Below are 22,342 nucleotides of genomic sequence, written 5' to 3'. Positions count from 1 at the left end.
AGTTTTTCCAGTTGAAATGACACAATATTTTATTTATTTTATTTTGTTTCCCCCTTAGGATGTGATAACCAAAATACAAAAGCGTGATAACAAGCTGGGGAAATTTTGCAGAGCTGTGGTAGATTCATTCTTTTTTTTTGAAAATTTTTAAATGAATTTTTAGTTTTGGATTTTTCTCTCCCCAAAGCAGTATTTAGGATAATCCCATTTGAAAGTTTTCATTCATTGTAGGAAATTACCTATTCTGTTTATTTTCAGGGAATGGAGCTACTGAGGTGGTTTTTCTTTATAGAACTTTTCTTTTTTCCCCTTCCCCGAGATATGTAACTATATAATATAGGTAAATAGGGGTTAGAGTGCTTTTGGGTAAAATATTAAAGGTGTTTGAAACCTGATATTTATAACTACTTAGATTTTGGACTTTTCCCCCCCCACCTTATAGAGTCCAGTTAACAATGTGTCTCCGTGCCATCATTAAATATGATTTCCCTGGTCACTGGCCAGCGGTAGTCGACAAGATAGACTATTACTTGCAATCACAGAGCAGTGGAAGCTGGCTTGGCAGTTTATTATGTCTGTATCAACTGGTGAAGACGTATGAGTAAGTTGATTTCTATTGGCTAAAGATACCAGTCTTGTGTTACTTAGAATTAAATTACACCTCTCTGCAGAGAGGTCTGCTGTGTGGGTGTTCTGCAGAATCAGGGTAGTTTGGGAATTGTTGGGTTAAGCACAAACATGTTTATTTACTATAGTTATTCAAAGAACCTTTAATTTACTAATGTACATAGCTAATCTCTAAGGCAGTGATAAGATATGCAGTGTTTCTTGAATTCATTTGCTAGTTTCAGAGGCCCATTTATTAACAGCTTTCCTTGGAAACTCAGAGAGAGAGAGAGAGAGGGGGGGGGGTACCTTAATATTTAAGTTCTTCAAGTGAGCACATTATCAAGTAAACCAAATATTTAACTTTCTGGATACAAAATAGAAAATGTTAAAGTTTCGTTGCTAGTGACATCCTTTGCCATAAAAGTTGACCGGGACATAGGAGACTAGTGAGCATCACATTTAATAGCAGTTGCTTTCTGGTTTCTAAGAGGGTTGCTCTTTATGTATGCAGGGTCCTGTAGTGTACCTTTAAAAAAGCTAATTAGTTCAGACTTTTTAGAGTTTTTAGAAGATATTTGAGATTTTGAGCATCAAAGTGATCTATGAGCACCTGAGTTTGCAAACTATTTTAACATCTCAACTTAGTATATTATAAGAAGAAATGTTTTTTTCCCCACATTATTTGTTATATCATAGGAATGTCTATTTAAACAGGAGTATCAACTTGTATTTTATAGGAAGAATTGTGGTATGATGAAAATTAATGTAAGTCATAGAAAAATTCATTTTGGAAATTTACAAAATAGTGTAGAATTTTTTAAAATCAATTTAACTGTTTTTGGAAAGATTTTAGGTTTCTCTGCCTAACAGAGGGATATGTTCTTTCCCACTCTCTTTCAAGTTTATTCCAAGAATCCAAACAAAATGTAAGCCAGTGTTTGGAATGTTTTTGTTTCATTAGCTTTATCTAGTTAAAAAACATATATTAAAACTTTTTTTTCATTCATTATTTATAGCTCCTTTTTGTAGGGGGGGAATTATTTTTTTCTCTTTTTGTCTTTGCACATATAGATATAAGAAAGCAGAGGAAAGAGAGCCTCTTATAGCAGCAATGCAGATATTTCTGCCTCGTATTCAACAACAAATCATGCAACTCCTTCCTGATTCCTCACATTATTCTGTTTTACTACAGAAGCAGATTCTGAAAATCTTTTATGCACTTGTTCAGGTAAGTTTCTGTTGCAGAAGGTAAATATAGGACCTTGTATTTCTGCCTGACATATGGAAGGTGCCTAATGAGTGTCAATTTGTTAAAGGTTATTATATATTCCCACATGTATTCCTTTTTTAAAAAATCCTATGAAGGAACAAGCTCACAGAAATTAACTTAATTGTCCACGTTTATCTTAGGGGCAGAGCTGAGATTCACTGACTATGCCTTTTGATCCAGTGTCTGAAGTGTCGGTGAGGAAGAACCAGAGTAATTAACTGCCAGAGATTATTTGACTCATCCATCAGTAACATTCTGCCTGTTGATAAGTTAGGCTTATAGGAAAAGAAGAAGGAAAAGAAGAGGGTCCCTCTTTTACTGGAAAATCATACTGTGATAGTTTCTTTGCAGTGTGACTCAATTTAAAGCTAACAAAGATTTAGTGCTTCATTTTCTCTCATTTAAAATACTTCCTTTGTCTTATCTGAAAGGTATAAAGAATATTAATATGAGAGTCTAAAAAATAATTAGGAGAGGACAGAGATGGTATGTGTTAGATATAAAAATATTTAAAATTTAATCCTTGGGAGATTTGGATAAAGTATTTAGATCTGGGTGGAGGAAGAATAATTGTTTTTAGTTTGTTTAAAGTGTTTGATGATGAATGAGTCAAATTCTGTTACATGCTTTTTTTTAGTTAGATCAGTCATGTAAGAGGGTAGTGTTGTCAAGCTAGAGAGCCAAGATAGTTGGTTTTTTTTTTTGGCTGTTATGTCACTTAAGTACTTTTGTAATGTTTCAGAATATTCCACTCCAATAAAGATTTATATTTTTAGACTCCTCTTTTATTTATTTTATTTTTATTTTTTTTTCAAGATTTTATTTATTGATTCATGAGAGACACAGAGAGAGAGAGAGAGAGGCGGAGACACAGGTAGAGGGAGAAGCAGGCTCCATGCAGGAAACCTGATGTGGGACTTAATCCTGGGTTTCCAGGATCACGCCTTGGGCTGAAGGCAGTGCTAAACCACTGAGCCACCTGGGCTGCCCTAGACTCCTCTTTTAAACTTTTTAAGAAAGATTTATTTATTTTAGAGAGAGATAGAGAGAGGGGGAGAGGGGAAAGGCAGAGGGAGAGGGCGAATCTCTGCACCCAGCACAGAGTCCAACATGAGGCTCAGTCTCACAATCTTGAGGTCAAGACCTGAGTCGAAACCAAGAGTAGTAGGATGCTCAACCAACTGTGTCACCCAGGCACCCCTCATCTTTTAAACTTTTTATAAAGGGTGGTCTGAAGTAATTTTTTTTCTTCCAGCTTAACAGGGAAAGGGAAGATGGAGAGGAAGTAAATCTGAGGTGGGAAGAAACTAGGAAACTATCCTCCCTGCCCCCCTACTATTCTTTTAAAGTAATAGGAAAGGAAGATATATGGTGCCTTTGGCTTTTTTTTTTTTTTCTCACAGAGAGAGAGAGAGAGAGAGAGAGAGAGGCAGAGGGAGAAGCAGGCTCCATGCAGGGAGCCTGACGCGGGACTCAATCCTGGGTCTCCAGGATCACACCCTGGGCCGAAGGCAGCGCTAAACCGCTGAGCCACCTGGGCTGCCCTGGCTTTTTATTAATAAGCACCATTCAGGAAGTTTCCTTGGGAGAATCACTTTACTCTGAGGCAAATGTTTTTTATTCAGAGAAAGGTTTTGCTACTGGATATAGTAATATCCCATTTATACTGAGGCTAGACTGCCCTTCCCATTGGAGAAGCATCGTAGGAATCAGGAAGTAAGACCAGGCTCATGAAATAATTTTCCTAAAGCCTCTACCTCTGATTTGCTAAGAGGGCAAAGTCTAAAAGTTTTCTCTCAACATATGCTGCTACAAACCTAAAAAAACCAGTGCAAAACCTCAAGATTTTTCATCATTTTGGTAATGTATTATATACTACCAAAGTAATATGCTCCCTCTGGGAATCCTGGAAACAAAAATTTAGGCAGCTTTAAGAGGCATGATATAATGATAAGGTAAGTACAAAGTTAATGTTTGCTAGTTTGGAAAGAGGCAGAAAAGTTTGTTTTAAAAAGTATGATACAATTAAATTGATTTTTGTCTAAGTAGCATTAAGTAAATGTTTATTGTGTACAGGGCACATGGATATTCCAATCATACTCCAGAATTCAGTTTGTTCAGACATGAACTCTTGGTCACTTAACCCACTAACCCGGAATCTGTACCTCTTCAGCTCCCTATTGCAGGATCTAACAACTCCCCATTGCACTTAAACTGGGAACTTCTTAACATAGTCTATAAAACCCTTCATCGGTCTACCTTATCTTTTACTGTTCTTACCTTTGTACTTTGTACTCTAGCCATCCTGACCAGGTTTCTACTTCATTAGGTCATGCTCTGTCTCATTCTGAGCCTCTGAAATACTGTCTTTCCGTCTGGAACACTCTAGTCCTTTATGCCCTGGCCAGTTTGTGCTCTTTCTCTAAGTCTCAGCTTATGTGTCACTTCTAGAAAGATGTCCCTAATAGATTACTAGCCTGGTTGAGGCAGTCCTCTGGTGTGTGCCTTTAATGATACTGTGTGTGTAGGTATATATATGATATATATCATATATATATATGATCAGATTATCGCATTGTATATCTTACACAATATATGTCAGTGGTATTTCAATAAAGCTGGGAAAAAAGTGGTTAAAATAAAAAACTCGACACACAAAGAGTTAAATGGTAAAAATCACTTTTCTAGAATCTCATGCTGAATAAATGAGACCTTACTGTATTAAAGGATTTTTTTTTTTAAATTTAAAAGTAGTTCAAAAAAAAAAAAAAGTAGTTCAGAGTGCCTGGGTGGCTCAGTCCATTGTGTGTCTGCCTTCGGCTTAGGTTATGAGCCTAGCTAGGGTCCTGGGATCGAGCCTCCAAGCCCCCCGCCCCCCCCCCCCGCTTGTGTGTGTGTGTGTGTGTGTGTGTGTGTGTGTGTGTGTGTGTCTGTCAAATAAATAAATAAAATCTTTTAAAAAAGTAGTCCAGAGAAACAATTCATGGCATGCATATTTCTAGATTTTCAAAATTTTAATTTGCATATGCTTTTAGATCTATTTTAAGTTAAATTTTAGGTTAAACCATATGAGATTACTATTTTTGTGGTCAAATGTTAGCCATTTCATATATTTCAATATTCAAATATAGATGAAATTGCTGCCTTTTTTAGAAGGGAGGAATTGTTGTTTGATGATGATGTTCTTCTGTTTTCAGTATGCATTGCCTCTTCAGCTGGTGAATAACCAAACCATGACTGCATGGATGGAGATCTTTCGAACTATTATTGACAGGACAGTTCCTCCCGTAAGAAAGGGCTTCTTATTGAGAAAAACTGGGAAAAGTAGGGTTTGGGATGTTTGTGGTAGACTGATTTATTATCTTAGCTTGCTATTTGGAAAAAAATTACTATTGTAATAAAAAGAGTAATACATACTCATTTTTATAAAGTTCAGATAGGCAAAATTAAAAAAAAATAACTGTATTTAATATTACTAAAGATGATAAAAACCATTTTTAAAAGTTGATATTTATTACTTTGGTCTTTTTTTTCCCCCTCTGGGTCTGTATACAGCCACATTTTATTAATAAAAATGATATATGTAGGTCCTGTTTTGAAATTCATTTTTCATTTAAAATCTCTTATAAATATTTTTTATGATTATGAATGTTTTTATACTATCATTTTTGTGGAGTGTTTCATTTGCTGGACATTTAGGTGGCTTTAGGGTGTTAGTGTTTTAACTATAAGGATGTAGTTAAATTTTTATGCACATACATGATTATTTTCTTTGGAAAAACTCCTAGAAGTGGTTAAGGCTTTGACAGATCTTGTAAAGTGCTCTCTAGAAACATTGCCCTGGCTTATATTTTAATAAGTAGGGATTGAGAATGTCTGTTACATTAAATTCTAAGTTTGCCAGTTGATAGGTGATAGTGTCTTGTTTTTATCTGTAATAACAATGATGCTATATGTCACTTATTAAATTAACTCAAAACTAGTCAAAATAACTAAGTAACATTTTAAAATTTCAGCTTGTCTTCAAATGTGCAGTACTCTTTCTTTTATCCATATCTTGGGACACATTATATTGAGGTTTAATTTATATACAAAATGCACAGAACTTAGGGAACAGATTAGTGAATTTTGACAAACACACACCTGTGTTACTGTTACCCAGGACAAGATATAAAACCTTTCTGTCATCCCAGAGTTTCCTCAAGGGACATGGTGTTTTGTATTTTGTTTTCCACTTATTTGGGCCTTTTGAAAATAGGAGATAAATGTGAACAACAGCATTAGTTGAAATTTGCTTTGCTTATTTAATTTCTACCTAGCAACCTATAAGTAAGAATTTGTATTTCTATGGCAATCTAAACTCACATTTAATAGTACGTACTCTATAACAAGATTTATTCTGCTTTTATTATTTGCATAAATCCTTTTATTATGCAGAAATTTAATGTGGATGTTTTTGTCCTCTTAGGAGACTCTGCAGATTGATGAGGATGATAGACCAGAACTAGTCTGGTGGAAGTGTAAGAAATGGGCACTGCATATTGTAGCTCGTCTCTTTGAACGGTAATTCTCTTTATTAGATTCACGATCTTATGATCAGTACTTCAGTATTGGACACAGTAAAGCTAGATAGGTCTCTTGATGCTCCACAGTGTATCATTATTTGTCTTTAAAAGCCAGAGTGGGCAAAAAAAGTCACCCTTTGTTTTAGGGTAGGCTTAACTGATTGTTGGCTTTGGGATCATAATGATGTGAACCATCTTCTCTGGACCTTTCTGTTCCTCTGTGAAAAAAGAATGGATACATGACATTGGTTAGCTCATTGAAAATATCTAGGAATTGTACAAGAAGGTGCATGGCTACTCAGGTCCATAGACAAGTTAGTCAAAGTTAATTATAGAAACATTTATTTTTAAAAAATCAGATATAACATTTTTATTTGTAATATTTGCCCTTGGTTAAATTCTTGGTTAGGTAGGTGGACGTGTCTTCTGAAATTTTAAGTATGGCCCAGAATCTAAGTACAACAAGCACATCATGATTTCATCTTGGGGCTTGTGGAAAAGGGGAAAGGGTCAGTTTTCTGGCCAAAGAGAATAGATCTTTCAACAAGGGACAATATTTAAACTAGTGAGCATGCTTTGTTTTAAAAATTTATAGTATTTAAACATTTTCTCTTTGTATTTTAAGATATGGAAGCCCAGGAAATGTCACAAAAGAATACTTTGAATTTTCTGAATTCTTTTTGAAAACCTATGCAGTTGGAATTCAGCAGGTAATAAACATATGCTTTTTAAATAGAAAGACAGTTACTTTTTAAAGTAGTTAAGTCATTTCTATTCATTTAAAAGTAAGGTATATAAACATATAACATTTTTTTCCCCTCCCAAACTAAGAATTCTTAAATTAATACATTGTATATTTATAGGTGTTGAAATGGTAGCTCTGGGAATCTAATATGGTGCAATCTGTTTTAGAACCAGATGTGCCATGGCAGCTTCCACAAGAAGTGTCCTTCCAAACTCCTAGATGCTAGACTCAAACCTTCTAAGTTTGTTGATACCGATGTTGCAGGACCAATGCTTAGATTGGGTTCTTCTGTTAACTCTCTGATCTCTCTCTCTCTCTCTCTTTTTTTTTTTAACTCTCTGATCTCTTATGCATGTCTTATTCTCTATTTCTTTGATCCTCACCTCTTTCTTCTAAGCTTTTCTATCAGAAATTTTATGTAATGAATCGATCTATTTCAAGATGGGTGGAGCTCAAAAGTTAAGAACTTCAGCGGAGAACTTACACATTTTTGTGGAAGTTTGGGAACCATTCTATACAGTGAAAGTTAGGAGTTCTTGAGAAAGAAATCCCAAGTTGGTATTAATATTTAAAACCTTCAAAGGACATTTGGGCGTGAAGATTGGTTGGCCTGTATTGCCATTTGAATCACATTTTGTTTATATTTCAAAAAAAGAATTTTAATAACTATTCAAGCACTGGCTGTATCAAGACCACAGTAAGGAAGTAAGGATTAATCAAACAGTATAAAAACCATTAACAACGTAGAGGGTGTTTCTAGGTTTTTATAAATCTGTGCATATTAGTCTGCTTTATTATCAGTGGTATCAAGTTAAATACTTCAAACCTGTCATTATAGATCAAATACTTCCTTTTATGGACAATCATTTTGTCTAGTATCATTCTATGGATTATCATTTCTAAAAAGTGTCTCATGATAATTCAGGAGAACTATGGCTGTGATTTTCTCACAAATTATTTTGTTAGCCCATGAGGCAGTCTGTAGGGAAAATTAGTGAATAATGAATAAAATGATCCATTCAGCCATTCTCTGTGGAAACTAGGATAATCAGGAAGCTGGTCAGCTTTGTCTTCTGCTATCTCCACTGCAGTTCAACTCATTAGGCATCCTAAAGTTGATGGCTTCTTGAAGTGTGTTCAGCCCAGTTTCAGTGTCACATATACATGTGTACGTTGTTGTATGTAACATATGCTTTCAGATTTCATGGCTTTGTATCTATGTCATAAACTATTTATACCTTGGTTATTTAAGGTATATGTTCCTAGTATTTAAAAATTGTTTTCTTATGAAAAACTGTTTTCTTCTTTGCTCTTGTTTCTCCTCTCTTACTACACCCACTTTGTATGAGCAACAACTGTCTTAGAAAGAACTGTGTTCAGTAGCATCCACTTTTAGCTTGCATCGCAGAAAGGGCATCTAATTGATGGTAGGACTTCTGACAACTTTTATAAACGTGAATTTTACATAACTTGAACTGAATTCGTGTTCTGAGTTTATAAATTCTGTACATGTTTTGAAAGAGCTCTTTTTGTTTATTTAGCAGTTCAGTTTTAAGCTTGCTATAGTGATGTGCTTTGGGATCAGGAATTGGAAGATTTGGACTTTGTTGTAGTGCTACCTCTGATGGAGGGTCCTTGGGACAGTCACAGCTGCTTTGGGCATGGTTCCTTCCTCACAAATGATTACTTTAAAAAAATAAGACTTTAATAAAAAATAACTTTTTAGTTTTGTGTTATGTTTGCAAAGACTTTCTGTGGTCTAAGATTATAAAATTAAATTCTTTGATACTTACTCTTAGGCATCTGATGCTTTCTTTTTCTTTTTCTTTTTCTTTTCTTTTTTTTTTTTTTTTTTTTGTTGGTGGTGTTGAAATAGCTCCCCATCTGGAATTCATTTTGGTATGGAGTTTAGTTAGGGAGCTGGCTTACTATTTTTTTTTTTTTTTCATAGAGCTCATCAGTTGTCTTGATACTGTTTTTTTTGGATAGCTAATCATTTCCCTTCCAATTTGAAATGCACCTTTATGAAATATTGAAATCTGTTTATGGTGTCTCTTGCTGTGTGGATGCTTTCAGTGTTCACTTAGTACAGTCTGTTATTCATATTTCTTTAAACAGGAGTCTTAACTTATTTGAAGAGCTTAGTTACATAGCATAGAGTGTAGACTTACCCTGAGTTGTTCCCCAGGTTAGAAGTGGGACACGTGGCTGAAAATCACAGTTCAAAAGAACATGGACCCATCTAATAATTAGAACTTCCTGTGGGTTTTCTCACAAAATACCGATTGTCCCTAAAATCTGTTTATCTCTCTCGATTCTGGATTTTGTGTCCTGCCTAAAATGCCCCTCCTCTTAATCTGAAAATTATTTATGTTCTCCTCTACTTTCTTGTTCTCTTTTCCTGTAGGTACTACTAAAAATTTTAGACCAATACAGACAGAAAGAGTATGTAGCCCCCCGTGTTCTTCAGCAGGCATTCAACTATCTCAATCAAGGGATTGTTCATTCTGTCACCTGGAAGCAGATGAAGCCACATATACAGGTCAGTGTCAGGGACTAGCTCTCCAGAATCCTTCTCTGGTTAAGTTAGATTTTCCAGACAAAGTAAGTCACTAATCCTGTATTATGTATTTAATGTATTTTTATTTCCATGAAAAATTTCAAATGCACGCAGCCTTATATCTGATATGATGGGCTTAGAAATTTAAGTATTTGGGAGAAGAGGAAGACCTTCTAGTTTAATGAGTTATAAGACCTGGATTCAGCTGGTCTTGCCTGGAGTCTCATGTAGCCTCAATTTCTCTTCTGGTCAGTCAGGTAGTGTTTTTCTATCCTGCTTATCTGCAGGTTGCTAGGCTCAAATGTGGTATTTTTTGTGATAACATTTTGAAAAGAGTCACCAAGGCTCTAAGGTGGTAGCTCACAAGGTTTTGATGTCTCTTTTGGCATTAAGTTTTATGAAAGCAGATGTTAGAGCTTTCTGTTTTTATATCAATTATGTACTTAAAGATAGAATGTAACATCATTATTTGATTAAAGAACAAATGAGAATGAGAAATCATTGGCCATTAATAAAAAAATTCCTTCTTGCGTATAGATAATTTTGAGTAATTCAGAGATGTTAGGAACTGACTTTTTTTCCCCCTCTCAAACTAAGAATTGTTAAATTCTGCAATCTCTGTGATAGTACCTAAAAAAGGCAATGTATCTTTACATTGCCTTTGGTGTCCAGAGTAGAATCTGTTTATTATTTATTTATTTATTATTTTTTTTCAAAACCTTCTTATTTAATAGAATGCTCTTCATGATACCTCTCAGAATATAAACAGAGCTTGGTGTAAAGAAGCTCACTGTCATGACTAAGACTTCTATGAGGAGTTAGGCAGTATCTTGATCTATCCCCACCCCCTAACAGATTTTCCTAAAACATGTGGGATAATCAGGGAGGAAGCACATACATTCCTCTCCAAATGAGGGCAATGTTACTCTTCCCAGAAGGTAATGTTACAACACTGGCTCCTGAAGGCAGCAGCCGCCCGCCAGCCACTTTGGAATGGACAGTTATAGCTGTGCACTTTGGAACCTGTCAGGTCTCGAGTCTGATGTCTGAGGAGTTTCAGTCCACCTCCATCCCATGAGGGGCAGTGGAGTTTGGTGGCTGCAGTCAGCATTCTATCCTTTGATCACAGCAATCGGTCTCAGTTTAATGGCCTTCTTGCTGATTCCAGCATCATGGCAGGTGTTCACCACATCCGTCACATTCTTATAGGACTCAGGAGCCTCTTCCATAACCAGTTTGGATGAGGCAACTCGGATTGCGATTCCCATATCTGCCAGTTTGTCCAAGACATCCTGGATATCTAAATTATGACGGGACAATGCACGGCCTGCTCCATGGCAAGTGGTCCCAAAGGTCTCCGTCATGCCCTGCTCGGTCCCCGTAAGAATGTAACTGCAGGTGCCCATGGTGCCACCAATGAGCACCGGCTGTCCAGTGAGTTGGTAATCCACAGCAATGAGGGGATGGTGAGGAGGGAAAGCCCGAGTGGATCCCTTCCTGTGTACCAACAGTGTCCATTCCTTTCCATCCACCACATGCAGTTCTACTTTGGCAGTATTGTGAGAAACATCATAGATCACATGTAGGTCCAAGTCATCAGGGGTTGTGTTGAAGACCTTGGCTAAAGCCTGACGGGTTAAGAAGGTCATGGAAGAGCGGTTGACCCAGGCGTAGTTCCCAGCAGCAGCCATCCCCTTCAGGTAGTCCTGACCCTCTGGGGAAGCAATCTGAGCACAAGCCAACTGCCGGTCGTTGACTATAATCTTGTCTCTTTTCATGGCTTTTTCCATAGCTACCAGTGCATCTGTGGCTACTTGGTGGCCTAAGCCTCTGCTTTCACTGTGGATCATCACACACACTTGTCCCTTTGGGCATTGACCATGTATTGACCATGAGTATCTTAGCAGCATACTCATTGAAAATCTCATCCACAACCTGGATTTCTGCATAGTGGTTGCCTGCTCCCAGTCCCCAACTGAGGAAGGCCTCTTTTCTTAGTCCTTGCAGAGACTTTATTGGGGTTGGCCTGCAACATCCTGCCATTCTCCTCACAGTGCTCCTTGTCCTCAGCCCAGGCATAGCCTTCCCTCAGGGACCAATCCACACCCATCTCTAAGGCCTCCTCCAAGTCTTTGGCACTCATGGGGATGACACCTTTTGATCCCACTCCAACAGGAATATGGTCAAACATAGCTTGGGTAAGCTGCTCCTTCACAGGCTGGACATCACTTTCATCTAAATTGGTTCTTAGCAAGCGGACACCACAGTTGATGTCAAATCTGACACCACCTGGGGATACCACTGCTTCGGGGTCATTCATATCAAAGGCTGCCATATTCCCAATAGCAAACCCATAACCTGAATGGACATCAGGAAGCCCAATAGATCTATGAACAATCCCAGGCAGGGCTGCCACGTTGCCAGTTTGTTTCATGGCTGGTAGGAAGCCACCAACACCACCACCTTGACAGGCATTTCTTAATTCCTCAAACATTAATTTTTCCAGAGCATCATTCACATAGAAAACGTCTTCCACCTGCATGTTGGGCACGAAGCCCTTCTTGATTCTCCAGCAGTTTTTATTGATCTTTTCCAAGAACTGTATCTCATCATTATAGCTGCGACTCATGGCGGTGACAAGGCTGATGAGAACTCCCGGGTCCGCCTAGAATTTGTTTAGTGTCACCTTATTATTGGTCTGATAAATATAATACCTTTTGTATTTTCTGTGGACATCCTAATAATATTAATCTAGTCCCCTTGATCAAATAGTGGTAGTTTCTTTGCAATTAATAATGATACTGATTTCATTTTATGTACTATAGTTTTACAAATTAAGAGTGAATTTTTTTTCTTGATGCTTTTGGTCTTATTTTTACATTGCTGTAATGTAGGAATAAGAAAAATTCAATTCATTGGTTGGATTTTTTTCTCCTAGAATTTAATTTGGAATAAGTGAGATGATCCTATTTTTACATATGTAGTTGTTAAAGCACAAATGAGCTTACTAGAGCTTCAGCAGCAGTGTACATAGAGGCTATTATTATTATTATTTTTAAGAAGATTTTATTTATTTATTCATGAGAGACACAGAGAGAGAGAGAGAGGCAGAGACACAGGCAGAAGGAGAAGTAGGCTCTATGCAGGGAGCCCGAAATGGGACTTAATCCCGGTCCCCAGGATCACACCCTGGGCTGAAGGTGGCACTAAACTGCTGAGCCACCCGGGCTGCCCTAGAGGCTCTTAGGTATGATTTTTTTTTTTTTAACTGAAATCTGCATTTCTAGAGTAGGAAAATTTTTTCAAAATAGAAGTAGAAAAGACATTTTAATATTGCTGGTACATTGACATTTAGGACCAAAATGGAAATATAAAAATGTTCACAATATGAAACACAATAGTAAATATAACCTTGGCTTGATATTTATTTTTTTTCCTTAAATAATTAAGGTGTGTTTAATATTGATTCATTAGTAAAGCTATTATCCTTGCTGTTGCTTCAAAAAATAGCATTTCCATTTATCTCTTCTCTGTACTTTAAATCAGTTATTTTAAAAAGCAATCTTAAGTTTAACTCTTTTTCCCCTGTACCACGAGGCTCCCCTCAGCCAATGCAAGCTTAACACAAAGGTTAATGTAACAGTTTGGAAAACTAATACCCTAAAGGCTGTCAGTAAATACATGATTAATAGTCCCCAAATTTGAATAACCCATAGCCATTTGTTGTTTTGTTTTGTTTTTTTCCTCTTCTTAGAATATCTCTGAGGATGTGATATTTTCTGTGATGTGTTATAAAGATGAAGATGAAGAGCTGTGGCAAGAAGATCCATATGAGTACATAAGAATGAAATTTGGTAATCAAGAGGATTTTATTCCTCATCAATACCTGCATATGTAAAGTAATATGACTAAATTTGTATTTTTAAGCAGACTTTATTACTTTGTTAAATTCCCAGAGTTCTGTGTTGCCTGATAAACTCTGAAACTCGTGAAAGTTTGATGTTCTGTTGAGCCAACGGACTTGAGGCCTTAGTGTGTAGAAGATGGAAAGCCGTTTTGTTCGTCCGTCTTATGGGTGCTGAAGCATGGTCATGAAGCGATCTACAACTTTTTCTGTTGTGATGGTGATCTGGAGGGACCATCCCTTTCTGTACCTTTTGGGATACCTATTTGTAGAATGGGTTGTCCAGAGTCTGGGATATTGTTTGGATTTCTGCATATTTTGGGAGCACACCAATTTAATTTTTTAATTTTAAAAAAAGATTTTATTTATTTTTTCATGAGAGAGAGAGAGAGAGAGAGAGAGAGGGAGAGAAACAGAGACATAAGTGGAAGGAGAAGCAGGCTCCATGCAGGGAGCCTGATGTGGGACTCCCTGAGCTGAAAGCAGATGCTCAACTGCTGAGCCACCCACGTGTCCCAGGAGCACCCCAATTTAGTATGCCTCTTTATCTTGGTGGCTAAGTATTCCACATGAGAGAGAATATCACTGTGTGGCCCTGTCTCAGGAGGAAACTTTTCACTTGGATCTTTTGGAAGTTACTGAAAAACTGTGTAGGTTGCTTGAGTTCATTCTCTTTTATCTCCAGTTTAAACTAATTGCTTCATGGAATACTCAGTACTTAGCATAGCAAAATGTTATTTGTGTACTTCTGTTTCTCCTGCAACTTAGAGCTATTTGAGGGCGGGGACTTTATCTTGTTTATTTGTTTGATTTTGCATTCTCCATCCCTTCTACACCTCTCCATTCTTCTACTAATGTTTGGCTCTAGTCTATCTTCAATAAATGTTGAAATAAACAATTGATAAAACTAGCACTGCCCAGGGGATGTTGATGATAGTGACTTGGTGGTGTTTTTCCCTTGTTGGGGAAAAGCCAGGTGTCTCTGGCTACTCGAGATAAGCCTGCTGGTAGAGGGTTATGTTGTTTTTACAGTGCTTTCTATTTAGTATCATTTGATTCAGTAAGTGAGGGGAGGGGGTACCTCTTCTCTTGGAGACAAAGTAGAGGAGAAGAAAATAAAGGAGAAACAATATTTACCATCTGCCTTATCCCTTTGCTCTACTGTTTCCTTTTGAAAATGGTTTTACAGATGTGTGATTTATTTATTTATTTTTTTTTTTTTAAAGATTTTATTTATTTATTCATGATAGTCAGACAGAGAGAGAGAGAGAGAGGCAGAGACACAGGCAGAGGGAGAAGCAGGCTCCATGCACCGGGAGCCTGACGTGGGATTCGATCCCGGGTCTCCAGGATCGCGCCCTGGGCCAAAGGCAGGCGCCAAACCGCTGCGCCACCCAGGGATCCCTACAGATGTGTGATTTATTATTTCCCCTTCTTAATACTTTCATTTTCCTGGGAGCAGAATGATTAGCCAGTCCTTAATTCTATTTTTTTTTTTTTTTTTTTCTTTTTTTTTTTTTTTTTCTTAATTCTATTTTCAAAGTATTCTTTTAGTGTTAAGTTTTTCTGTAATACTGTGTGTGTGTTTTTCTGTAATTCTGTGTGTTTTTTTAATGGCCAGAGTATTTGTTTAGCGTTCAGAGAGTTACCATTATTTCACTTACTCTTCCTGTCAAATAAGATAGTATCTCAGTTTTTAGAAATGTAATAATAAAGAGCTGTAATAATAAAATAAAGAGTTGTGCATGTTGATTGACAGAATTTACATTTTTAAAAAAGATTTTATTTATTTATTCATGAGAGAGACAGAGAGAGGCAGAGACAGAGGCAGAGGAAGAAGCAGGCTCCATGTAGAGAGCCCCATGTGGGACTTGATCCTGGACCCCAGGGGTCATGTCCTGAACCGAAGGCAGAGACTCAACTGATGAGCCACCCAGGTGTCCCTGACAGAATTTACATTTTATTGATTAAAAGAGAATATGGATAATTCAAGATTAACTGAAGTCCTTTTTTGAAAAAATCATTTTCTTTTGTGGGCTAAGATATAGTGCCTACTATTTGTTACGTTTATTTTCCTTTTGGATAACTATAGGGAAGAACAATTACACAATTATGTAGTTCTCTTTTTTTTAAATATTTTTGTCATTCACAGTTATTTATATGAACAAAATATTCTTATCTAACTGTGTTGACATTAATAATGTTTTTAGATTTGGTAAAACTATGAGAGCTCAGACTCTTTTTTTTTTTTTTTTAAGATTTTATGTTTTTATTTGAAAGAGAGTGAGAACACAAGCAGGGTAAGAGGCAGAGGGATTAGCAGACTCCTTGCTGAGCAGGGATTCTGATGCAGGGCCCAATTGCAGGACCCCAGGATCATGACCTGAGCTGAAGGCAAACTTGACCCACTGAGCCACCCAGGTGCCCCAAGAGCACAGGCTCTTAATGTTGAGATGGTGTGGGTGTGATCCCGAGTCATTTACTCATTGTGTGACTGTGGGCAAATTACTTAGCCTTTCTGAAATGCATCATATTCAGCTTTTATCAGCAACACTAATAGTATTGGGAGTATTAGGTGGGATAATACACGTATGCTAATGTCTTTAGCTGCTTAGAGTATTAGATGCTTGTAAAATCTCAGCATAGTGCCTGCCAAAGAATAAGTACCTGGCACAGTAGTTCTTATGACTAGTGTCCAGCATTCAATACATGTTAGTTATTAGTATTATATTTGTATTTTATATTTTGGCAAAGACTTAGATTTGGTTTTATTTTTATATTTAAATGTGGATATAGGAGATACTTTTCAAGTATCTGCCTATTCTGAAATTCGTGAAAATTTTCATGATGTTAAGTGGTGTGTTTTACATAGGCATATATTCAGTCAATACCCCTTGGATCTACTGGTTGACAGATCCCAGCACTGGCCAAGTAATCCTCCAAGGCTTTTATACTTGTGGTTTTCTTTGGAGAGCTTTATCATTAGATTTCCACGTGGAGTTTTCTCCCTCCTTCATTCAATTTCTGCTTAAGTGTTACCCTAACAGAATTGAAGAGGCTTTCCCTGACACCATATTTAAACTAGCACTCCATATAATGTCACTCTTTCTCCTTAACCTTTTGTACCTGGTATGTGTGTATGTGTATAATGTTTCTTTCCCTTACCCTGTGAGTTCTGTAAGAACGCTTTTTGTTTGATCTTTATATTCCCAGAGCCTACAGCACCAAATAAATTTTTGTCCTCAGTGAAACATATACCCAATATATATTGTTCTCTTTAATGTGATTGTTTAAAAGGATAACATATAGAGTTTGATAAATAATTGTTGTGCCTGGGAGCACTGATGATATATCCTTAGCTTTTTAATGCTATAAACCAGTGTCATATGTGGGCAGTTTTATTTTTATTGTTTCGGAATAATGGTCAGTTGGGTTTAAAATCTATAATAAGTAATTGTATCTTTACTAATGTGGTTTAACCTTTTAAAATCTTAGATATTTTTGAAGATTATGCTTCTCCCACCACAGCAGCCCAGACTCTCTTATATACTGCTGCAAAGAAAAGAAAAGAGGTAAGAAAAGAGTCACTCTTTTCATTTATTCTTTCTTATTTATTTATTTATTTATTTATTTATTTATTTATTTATTTTGAGTTACTCTTTTTTTTTAAGTATTTTATTTTATTTTTTTAAGATTTTATTTACTTATTCATGAGAGACAGAGATACAGGCAGAGGGAGAAGCAGGCTCCATGCAGGGAGCCCGATGTGGGACTTGATCCTGGGTCTCCAGGATCAAGTCCTGGGCCAAAGGCAGGCGCTAAACCGCTGAGCCACCCAGGGATTCCCTTGAGTTACTCTTTTTAAATCCAAAGTTGAAAGATGGACTGTGTTGATTTGACACTCTGTTATACCCCTGCTATTTGAAAAATTATATTATTCATTATAATCTATTAAATATTTTTCTGTCCTACTAAGGGAAGAGGGTTATTTTCTTAATTATAATTGCTTGATAAAACACAACAAAATGGCTTTAGTTTTGAAAATTTGTGTATCATACTTAATACTATAGTAGCAGTTAGTCAGTGAAAGCTGACAAAGACTAAAATGGATTCTTCTGTTTCTCTAGGTGTTGCCAAAAATGATGGCATTTTGTTATCAAATCCTAACAGACCCAAACTTTGACCCAAGGAAGAAAGATGGAGCTTTGCATGTGATTGGTTCCTTGGCTGATATTTTACTGAAGGTTAAGCTACTCACAATATAATTTACTTAAGCACAGGCGAATGAGAGAGTATGAGAGTTGTGAATAATTTAAAACTTATGACTGCTTCTGCATTATTGAGTTGACTGTAAACATCCATTTTTCTTTAATTCAAAAGAAAATTTCCCGTTTGTCCCTTTTTCAGTATGAAAGTATTGCCATATGAAAAAAGGATACAAAATGACTAGTGTTACTTGTTGCTACAAAAGTCAATCAATATCAAATTATATGTAAGGTACTGTTTCTGTCTTGTTTTAAAACATAAAATATGTAGGTCAAATAATTTTATGAAATTGTACATAGAAAAACAAAAAGAAAACCCCCCAAAAAACAACAAAAAAAGAAATTGTACATAGAAGTATATTAAGTCATAATAAACATACTGTATTAGTTTGTGATTTTTATATATGATAAAGGCATCGGTAAGTTGAAACTTCATTTCTGTTTCCTCACAGAAGAGTTTATTCAAGGACCAAATGGAGTTATTGCTACAGAATCATGTATTTCCATTACTGTTGTCTAACCTGGGATATCTTCGAGCTAGAGTAAGTTTTTCATATTTCCATTATGTATCTTAAAGTGTTCATTTGAGGGGTGCCCAACTGGCTCAGTCTTGATCTTGGGGTCGTGAGTTTGAGCTCCATGCTGAGTGTAGGGATTATTATTAAAATAAAAAAAAATAAATAAATAAATGTTCATTTGTAAGATAATTATTGAACTAAATATTTTTGGATAAATTGAACTTTTACCACATATTGGTATAAAATGAAGTCAATTAGAATGTCCCTTATTGTCACCTAAGCTGAATAAAAAACGAACTAATAAATAAGAGATTTATGGATTTTAATTCTAACTGCTTTACATTTTCACCCTAGTCTCACTTGCTGCATTTCTAACACATGCAGAGAGAGGGATGATGTTATAGCAATTGTACAAAAAAATTCATAAACTGATTAATTTTCAGCATCCAGAACAGCATGAAATTCTAGTTTGGCTAAAAACTTGACTAGTATAAATCGTATTTTAGGTCAATATATATGTTTTAGAAAAATGGAGAAAATAATAATCCATGTAAACTTAATTTGTGTTCTAAGTGTATATTACTTCTAGAATCAATCTTTTATGGAGAAATAAAAATAGAACTGTAATTCAAGAGCCTAGTATTTGTCTTTATAACTACATTAACACAAAAAATGTCTTGCTATAAGGAACATATGTTAACAATGTCTTGCATACTAAAGCATTTTATAAACAGAAGGTAATGTTCACAGAAGTATTTGGGCACACATAGATTAAGAGGTGCAGAAGGCATACACGTATTTTTATAGGTAGGCTCTTGTCTTTGACAGACTGAATTGTAACTCCCTTGTTAAAAGTCTTTGACAATTCAAATTACCATTAATTGTGTTTTATGTACATAGAGAAAGTAATAATATGATTCTGTGGTCTAATAGTTTAAAATTTGGTAATCTCTATATGGTTTAAAATTCTTCATACCTTATATGAGCATAAAAAAAAAAGAGGAAGTTTGCTAAGTCTTGATGCTGGTAAGGGAAAATAATGTTTCATTTGTTTGCTGTGGAGGCCAACAAATGAAGTCAAACATTGGTTTGTAGTAGCTCTTACATATAAATAAATAACAAGTTAGTTATGAATCATAATATTTATTAAGCATGAGCAGGATTTCTGTTTTCAGAGATACTTCAGTTTGGTTCCATTTTCTTTTTCCTGTGAAAAATGCATATAGATGATTTAGAAGTAAAAAAAACCAGCTTTTTTAATTAAAAAAAAAAAAAGGAAATCCAGAAGTTAGCAACTAAAGCTAATATGCTAACCCTCAAAACAAATAGTACTTGATAGAGTTAATGATATTTTACTTAAAAAAAAGTTCCTATGTGTGTAACTTTATTATACAATGCCACAATCCTAATAGTTCCCTACTTAATTTCTTCTTCCAACATAGTCCTGTTGGGTACTTCATGCATTCAGTTCTTTGAAGTTTCATAATGAACTCAATCTAAGAAATGCTGTTGAACTGGCAAAGAAGAGCCTGATTGAAGATAAGGAGATGCCTGTCAAAGTTGAAGCTGCCTTGGCTCTCCAGTCCTTAATTTCTAACCAGACACAAGGTAAAGCGAAAAATACCTTTTAAAGGGTGGATTCTATTTTTATGTTTGATGTCGTCTTCTCAAATAATTTCTTTACTTCCTTTCCTGATGAGGATGATTCTCTGAGTCTAAAGGTGGAGGGTTTAGATTTCTGAACTTTTGTTCCCTCAGAACTTTATAGGAGTTTGTTCTTCCCCTTATTAGGAGTTATTACTGACTGGTTTCCAGAAAAATTTTATTATTTTATTTTATTTTTAAAAACATTTTTATTTATTCATGAGAGACACATAGAGAGAGGCAGAGACACAGGCAGAGGGAGAAGCAGGCTCCCCACAGGGAGCCCAATGCTCTACTCATCCCAGGACACTGGGATCATGCCCTGAGCCAAAGGCAGACACTCAATTACTGAGCCACCCAGGCGTCCCTCCAGAAAAATTTTAGATTAGGAAATAAGTTGATAATCGCTGGGCACTGGGGTTGACTGGGAATCAAGAGACCTGGTGTCTAATTATGATTGTGCTCCTGGGTTGCTGTGTAAACCTGGGCAAGGCACACCATATGTCAGGAGTTTGATTTCCATATATTTAAATTCAAGGGGTTGGACTAGATGGCCTTAGGAGTCTTTTTAACTCTAGGATTCTATGATTCTACTAGTTTTGAAAGTAGCAGGTGGTATTTCTAGTGAGTGATGACACAGATATTTGTTTAGAAGAATATTGTTTAAAGTTCAAGTAAACCTTTGAAAGTAAATTCAGTTTTATGAAGAACATGAATTTAGTTTACTTCTATTCTACAGTGTTTCAGTGAATATTATACAAGGAATATGTGGCAGGGAATGGGCACCATCAATATTGGACATAGTTTTTGTGTACATGATTTTTTTATATTTGTATCTTGATGTCATATATATGTCCTATAAGCCTATAAGCATTTGTATAATTAGAATTTCTCAATGAAGGCTCTTGGCATTTTGGGTAGGACAGTTCTTTCCCATGTTATGGGATTGACTACCCCTAATTACTTAATGGGAAGTGGATATATTGGTGAAGATTATTTTGGTACAGCTGTGTCTTACTTGCCAGAGAGCAAGTATCTGTCAAGAATCTATTACTCTGTGTCACTCTACCTTGTGACCAAGGTAATTCCTTTCACCAGTTGTGAATGCCTAATTTTTTACTGATTTTGTTTTATTGCATTAGCTAAGGAATATATGAAGCCACATGTAAGGCCTATCATGCAGGAGCTGTTGCACATTGTTAGAGAGACAGAAAATGATGATGTTACTAATGTTATCCAGAAGATGATATGTGAATATAGTCAAGAAGTAGCTTCAATTGCTGTTGATATGACCCAACATTTGGTAAGAATGGGCAAAATTTTATGTTAGCTTGAAAGCAAATTCACCCTTGAATAATAAAAATAAAAGACCTATCTAATCTAAATACATTAAATTCCAAAATTTGAGTTCAGTTTTATATGTAATTGAAATGTTAATATAGAAATGTTTACTCTAATAATTCTGTCAGTTAATTTCTATAGTTAATTAGGCTTAAATGATTCTGGGATCATTTGTTTTCATCTGTAGTATTCTGAGATTTCACAATGGTGTGCTTTAATATAAGCCTTCTAAACTTTCGCTTTCCAGACTTTGAATCTGGAAACTCATTTCCTTCAGTTTGGGGTAATTTCTTGAATTATTTGATTAATTTCTCCCTACCATTTTTTTTTCCTGTTCTATAGTTTCGATATAGAATATTGGATCAGGACTGAGTCTTTAATTTTCCCAACTTTTTTCTCCTGCCTTCCACATCTATCTTTTTTTGTTTCATTTTCTAGATGATTTCTTGACTTTGTCTCCTACCTTCTATTGAATTTTTCATTTGAGTATTGATTGCTAGATTTCGCTTTTCCCAGACTTAGGATTTATTTGCTTCATAAAACCAGAGGTTAAAAAATAGCTATCTTATTGTTATAGCTAATGTATATGTTCCACCCTAGTGATTAGACTAGGAAAAAATGGCTGTATTTAAAACATGATGGTTTTTATCATTGATTTACTTGGCAAAGTGCACAAATTGAGTTTGAGCAAGGCTGACATCCAGAAGAGTGCCACTGCCCTTTTATTATAACAACAGTGAGAGGTAGATATAACAGTACTAATTGTTGAATGTGTATATGTTATGTTCATAGGCTGAGATATTTGGCAAAGTTCTTCAAAGTGATGAATATGAAGAAATCGAAGACAAAACAGTGATGGCTATGGGAATTTTACATACTATTGATACTATCTTGACAGTTGTAGAAGATCATAAAGAGGTG

General features: G+C 35.8%; 1 protein-coding gene across 3 annotated transcripts in view; it reads left to right on the top strand.

Moving 5' to 3' along the window:
- Positions 1–22,342, top strand: part of IPO8 (importin 8) — a 70,693-nt gene that overhangs the window by 14,449 nt on the left and 33,902 nt on the right. For all 3 annotated transcript variants that reach the window (XM_041735885.1, XM_041735886.1, XM_041735887.1), the window contains 13 exons: positions 443–601; positions 1,681–1,837; positions 5,077–5,166; positions 6,348–6,442; positions 7,070–7,154; positions 9,597–9,731; positions 13,504–13,603; positions 17,149–17,225; positions 17,781–17,897; positions 18,371–18,460; positions 19,879–20,044; positions 21,223–21,383; positions 22,214–22,339. In XM_041735885.1, coding sequence (XP_041591819.1) covers positions 443–601; positions 1,681–1,837; positions 5,077–5,166; positions 6,348–6,442; positions 7,070–7,154; positions 9,597–9,731; positions 13,504–13,603; positions 17,149–17,225; positions 17,781–17,897; positions 18,371–18,460; positions 19,879–20,044; positions 21,223–21,383; positions 22,214–22,339 — 1,558 coding nt within the window. The remainder of the gene's footprint in view (positions 1–442; positions 602–1,680; positions 1,838–5,076; positions 5,167–6,347; positions 6,443–7,069; positions 7,155–9,596; positions 9,732–13,503; positions 13,604–17,148; positions 17,226–17,780; positions 17,898–18,370; positions 18,461–19,878; positions 20,045–21,222; positions 21,384–22,213; positions 22,340–22,342) is intronic.

Source organism: Vulpes lagopus, chromosome 21 (genome assembly GCF_018345385.1).
Source record: "Vulpes lagopus strain Blue_001 chromosome 21, ASM1834538v1, whole genome shotgun sequence".
Classification (NCBI taxonomy): Eukaryota; Metazoa; Chordata; class Mammalia; order Carnivora; family Canidae; genus Vulpes; species Vulpes lagopus.
The sequence above is the reverse complement of the archived record's forward strand: the minus strand, read 5'-3'. Positions and strand labels throughout refer to the sequence as shown.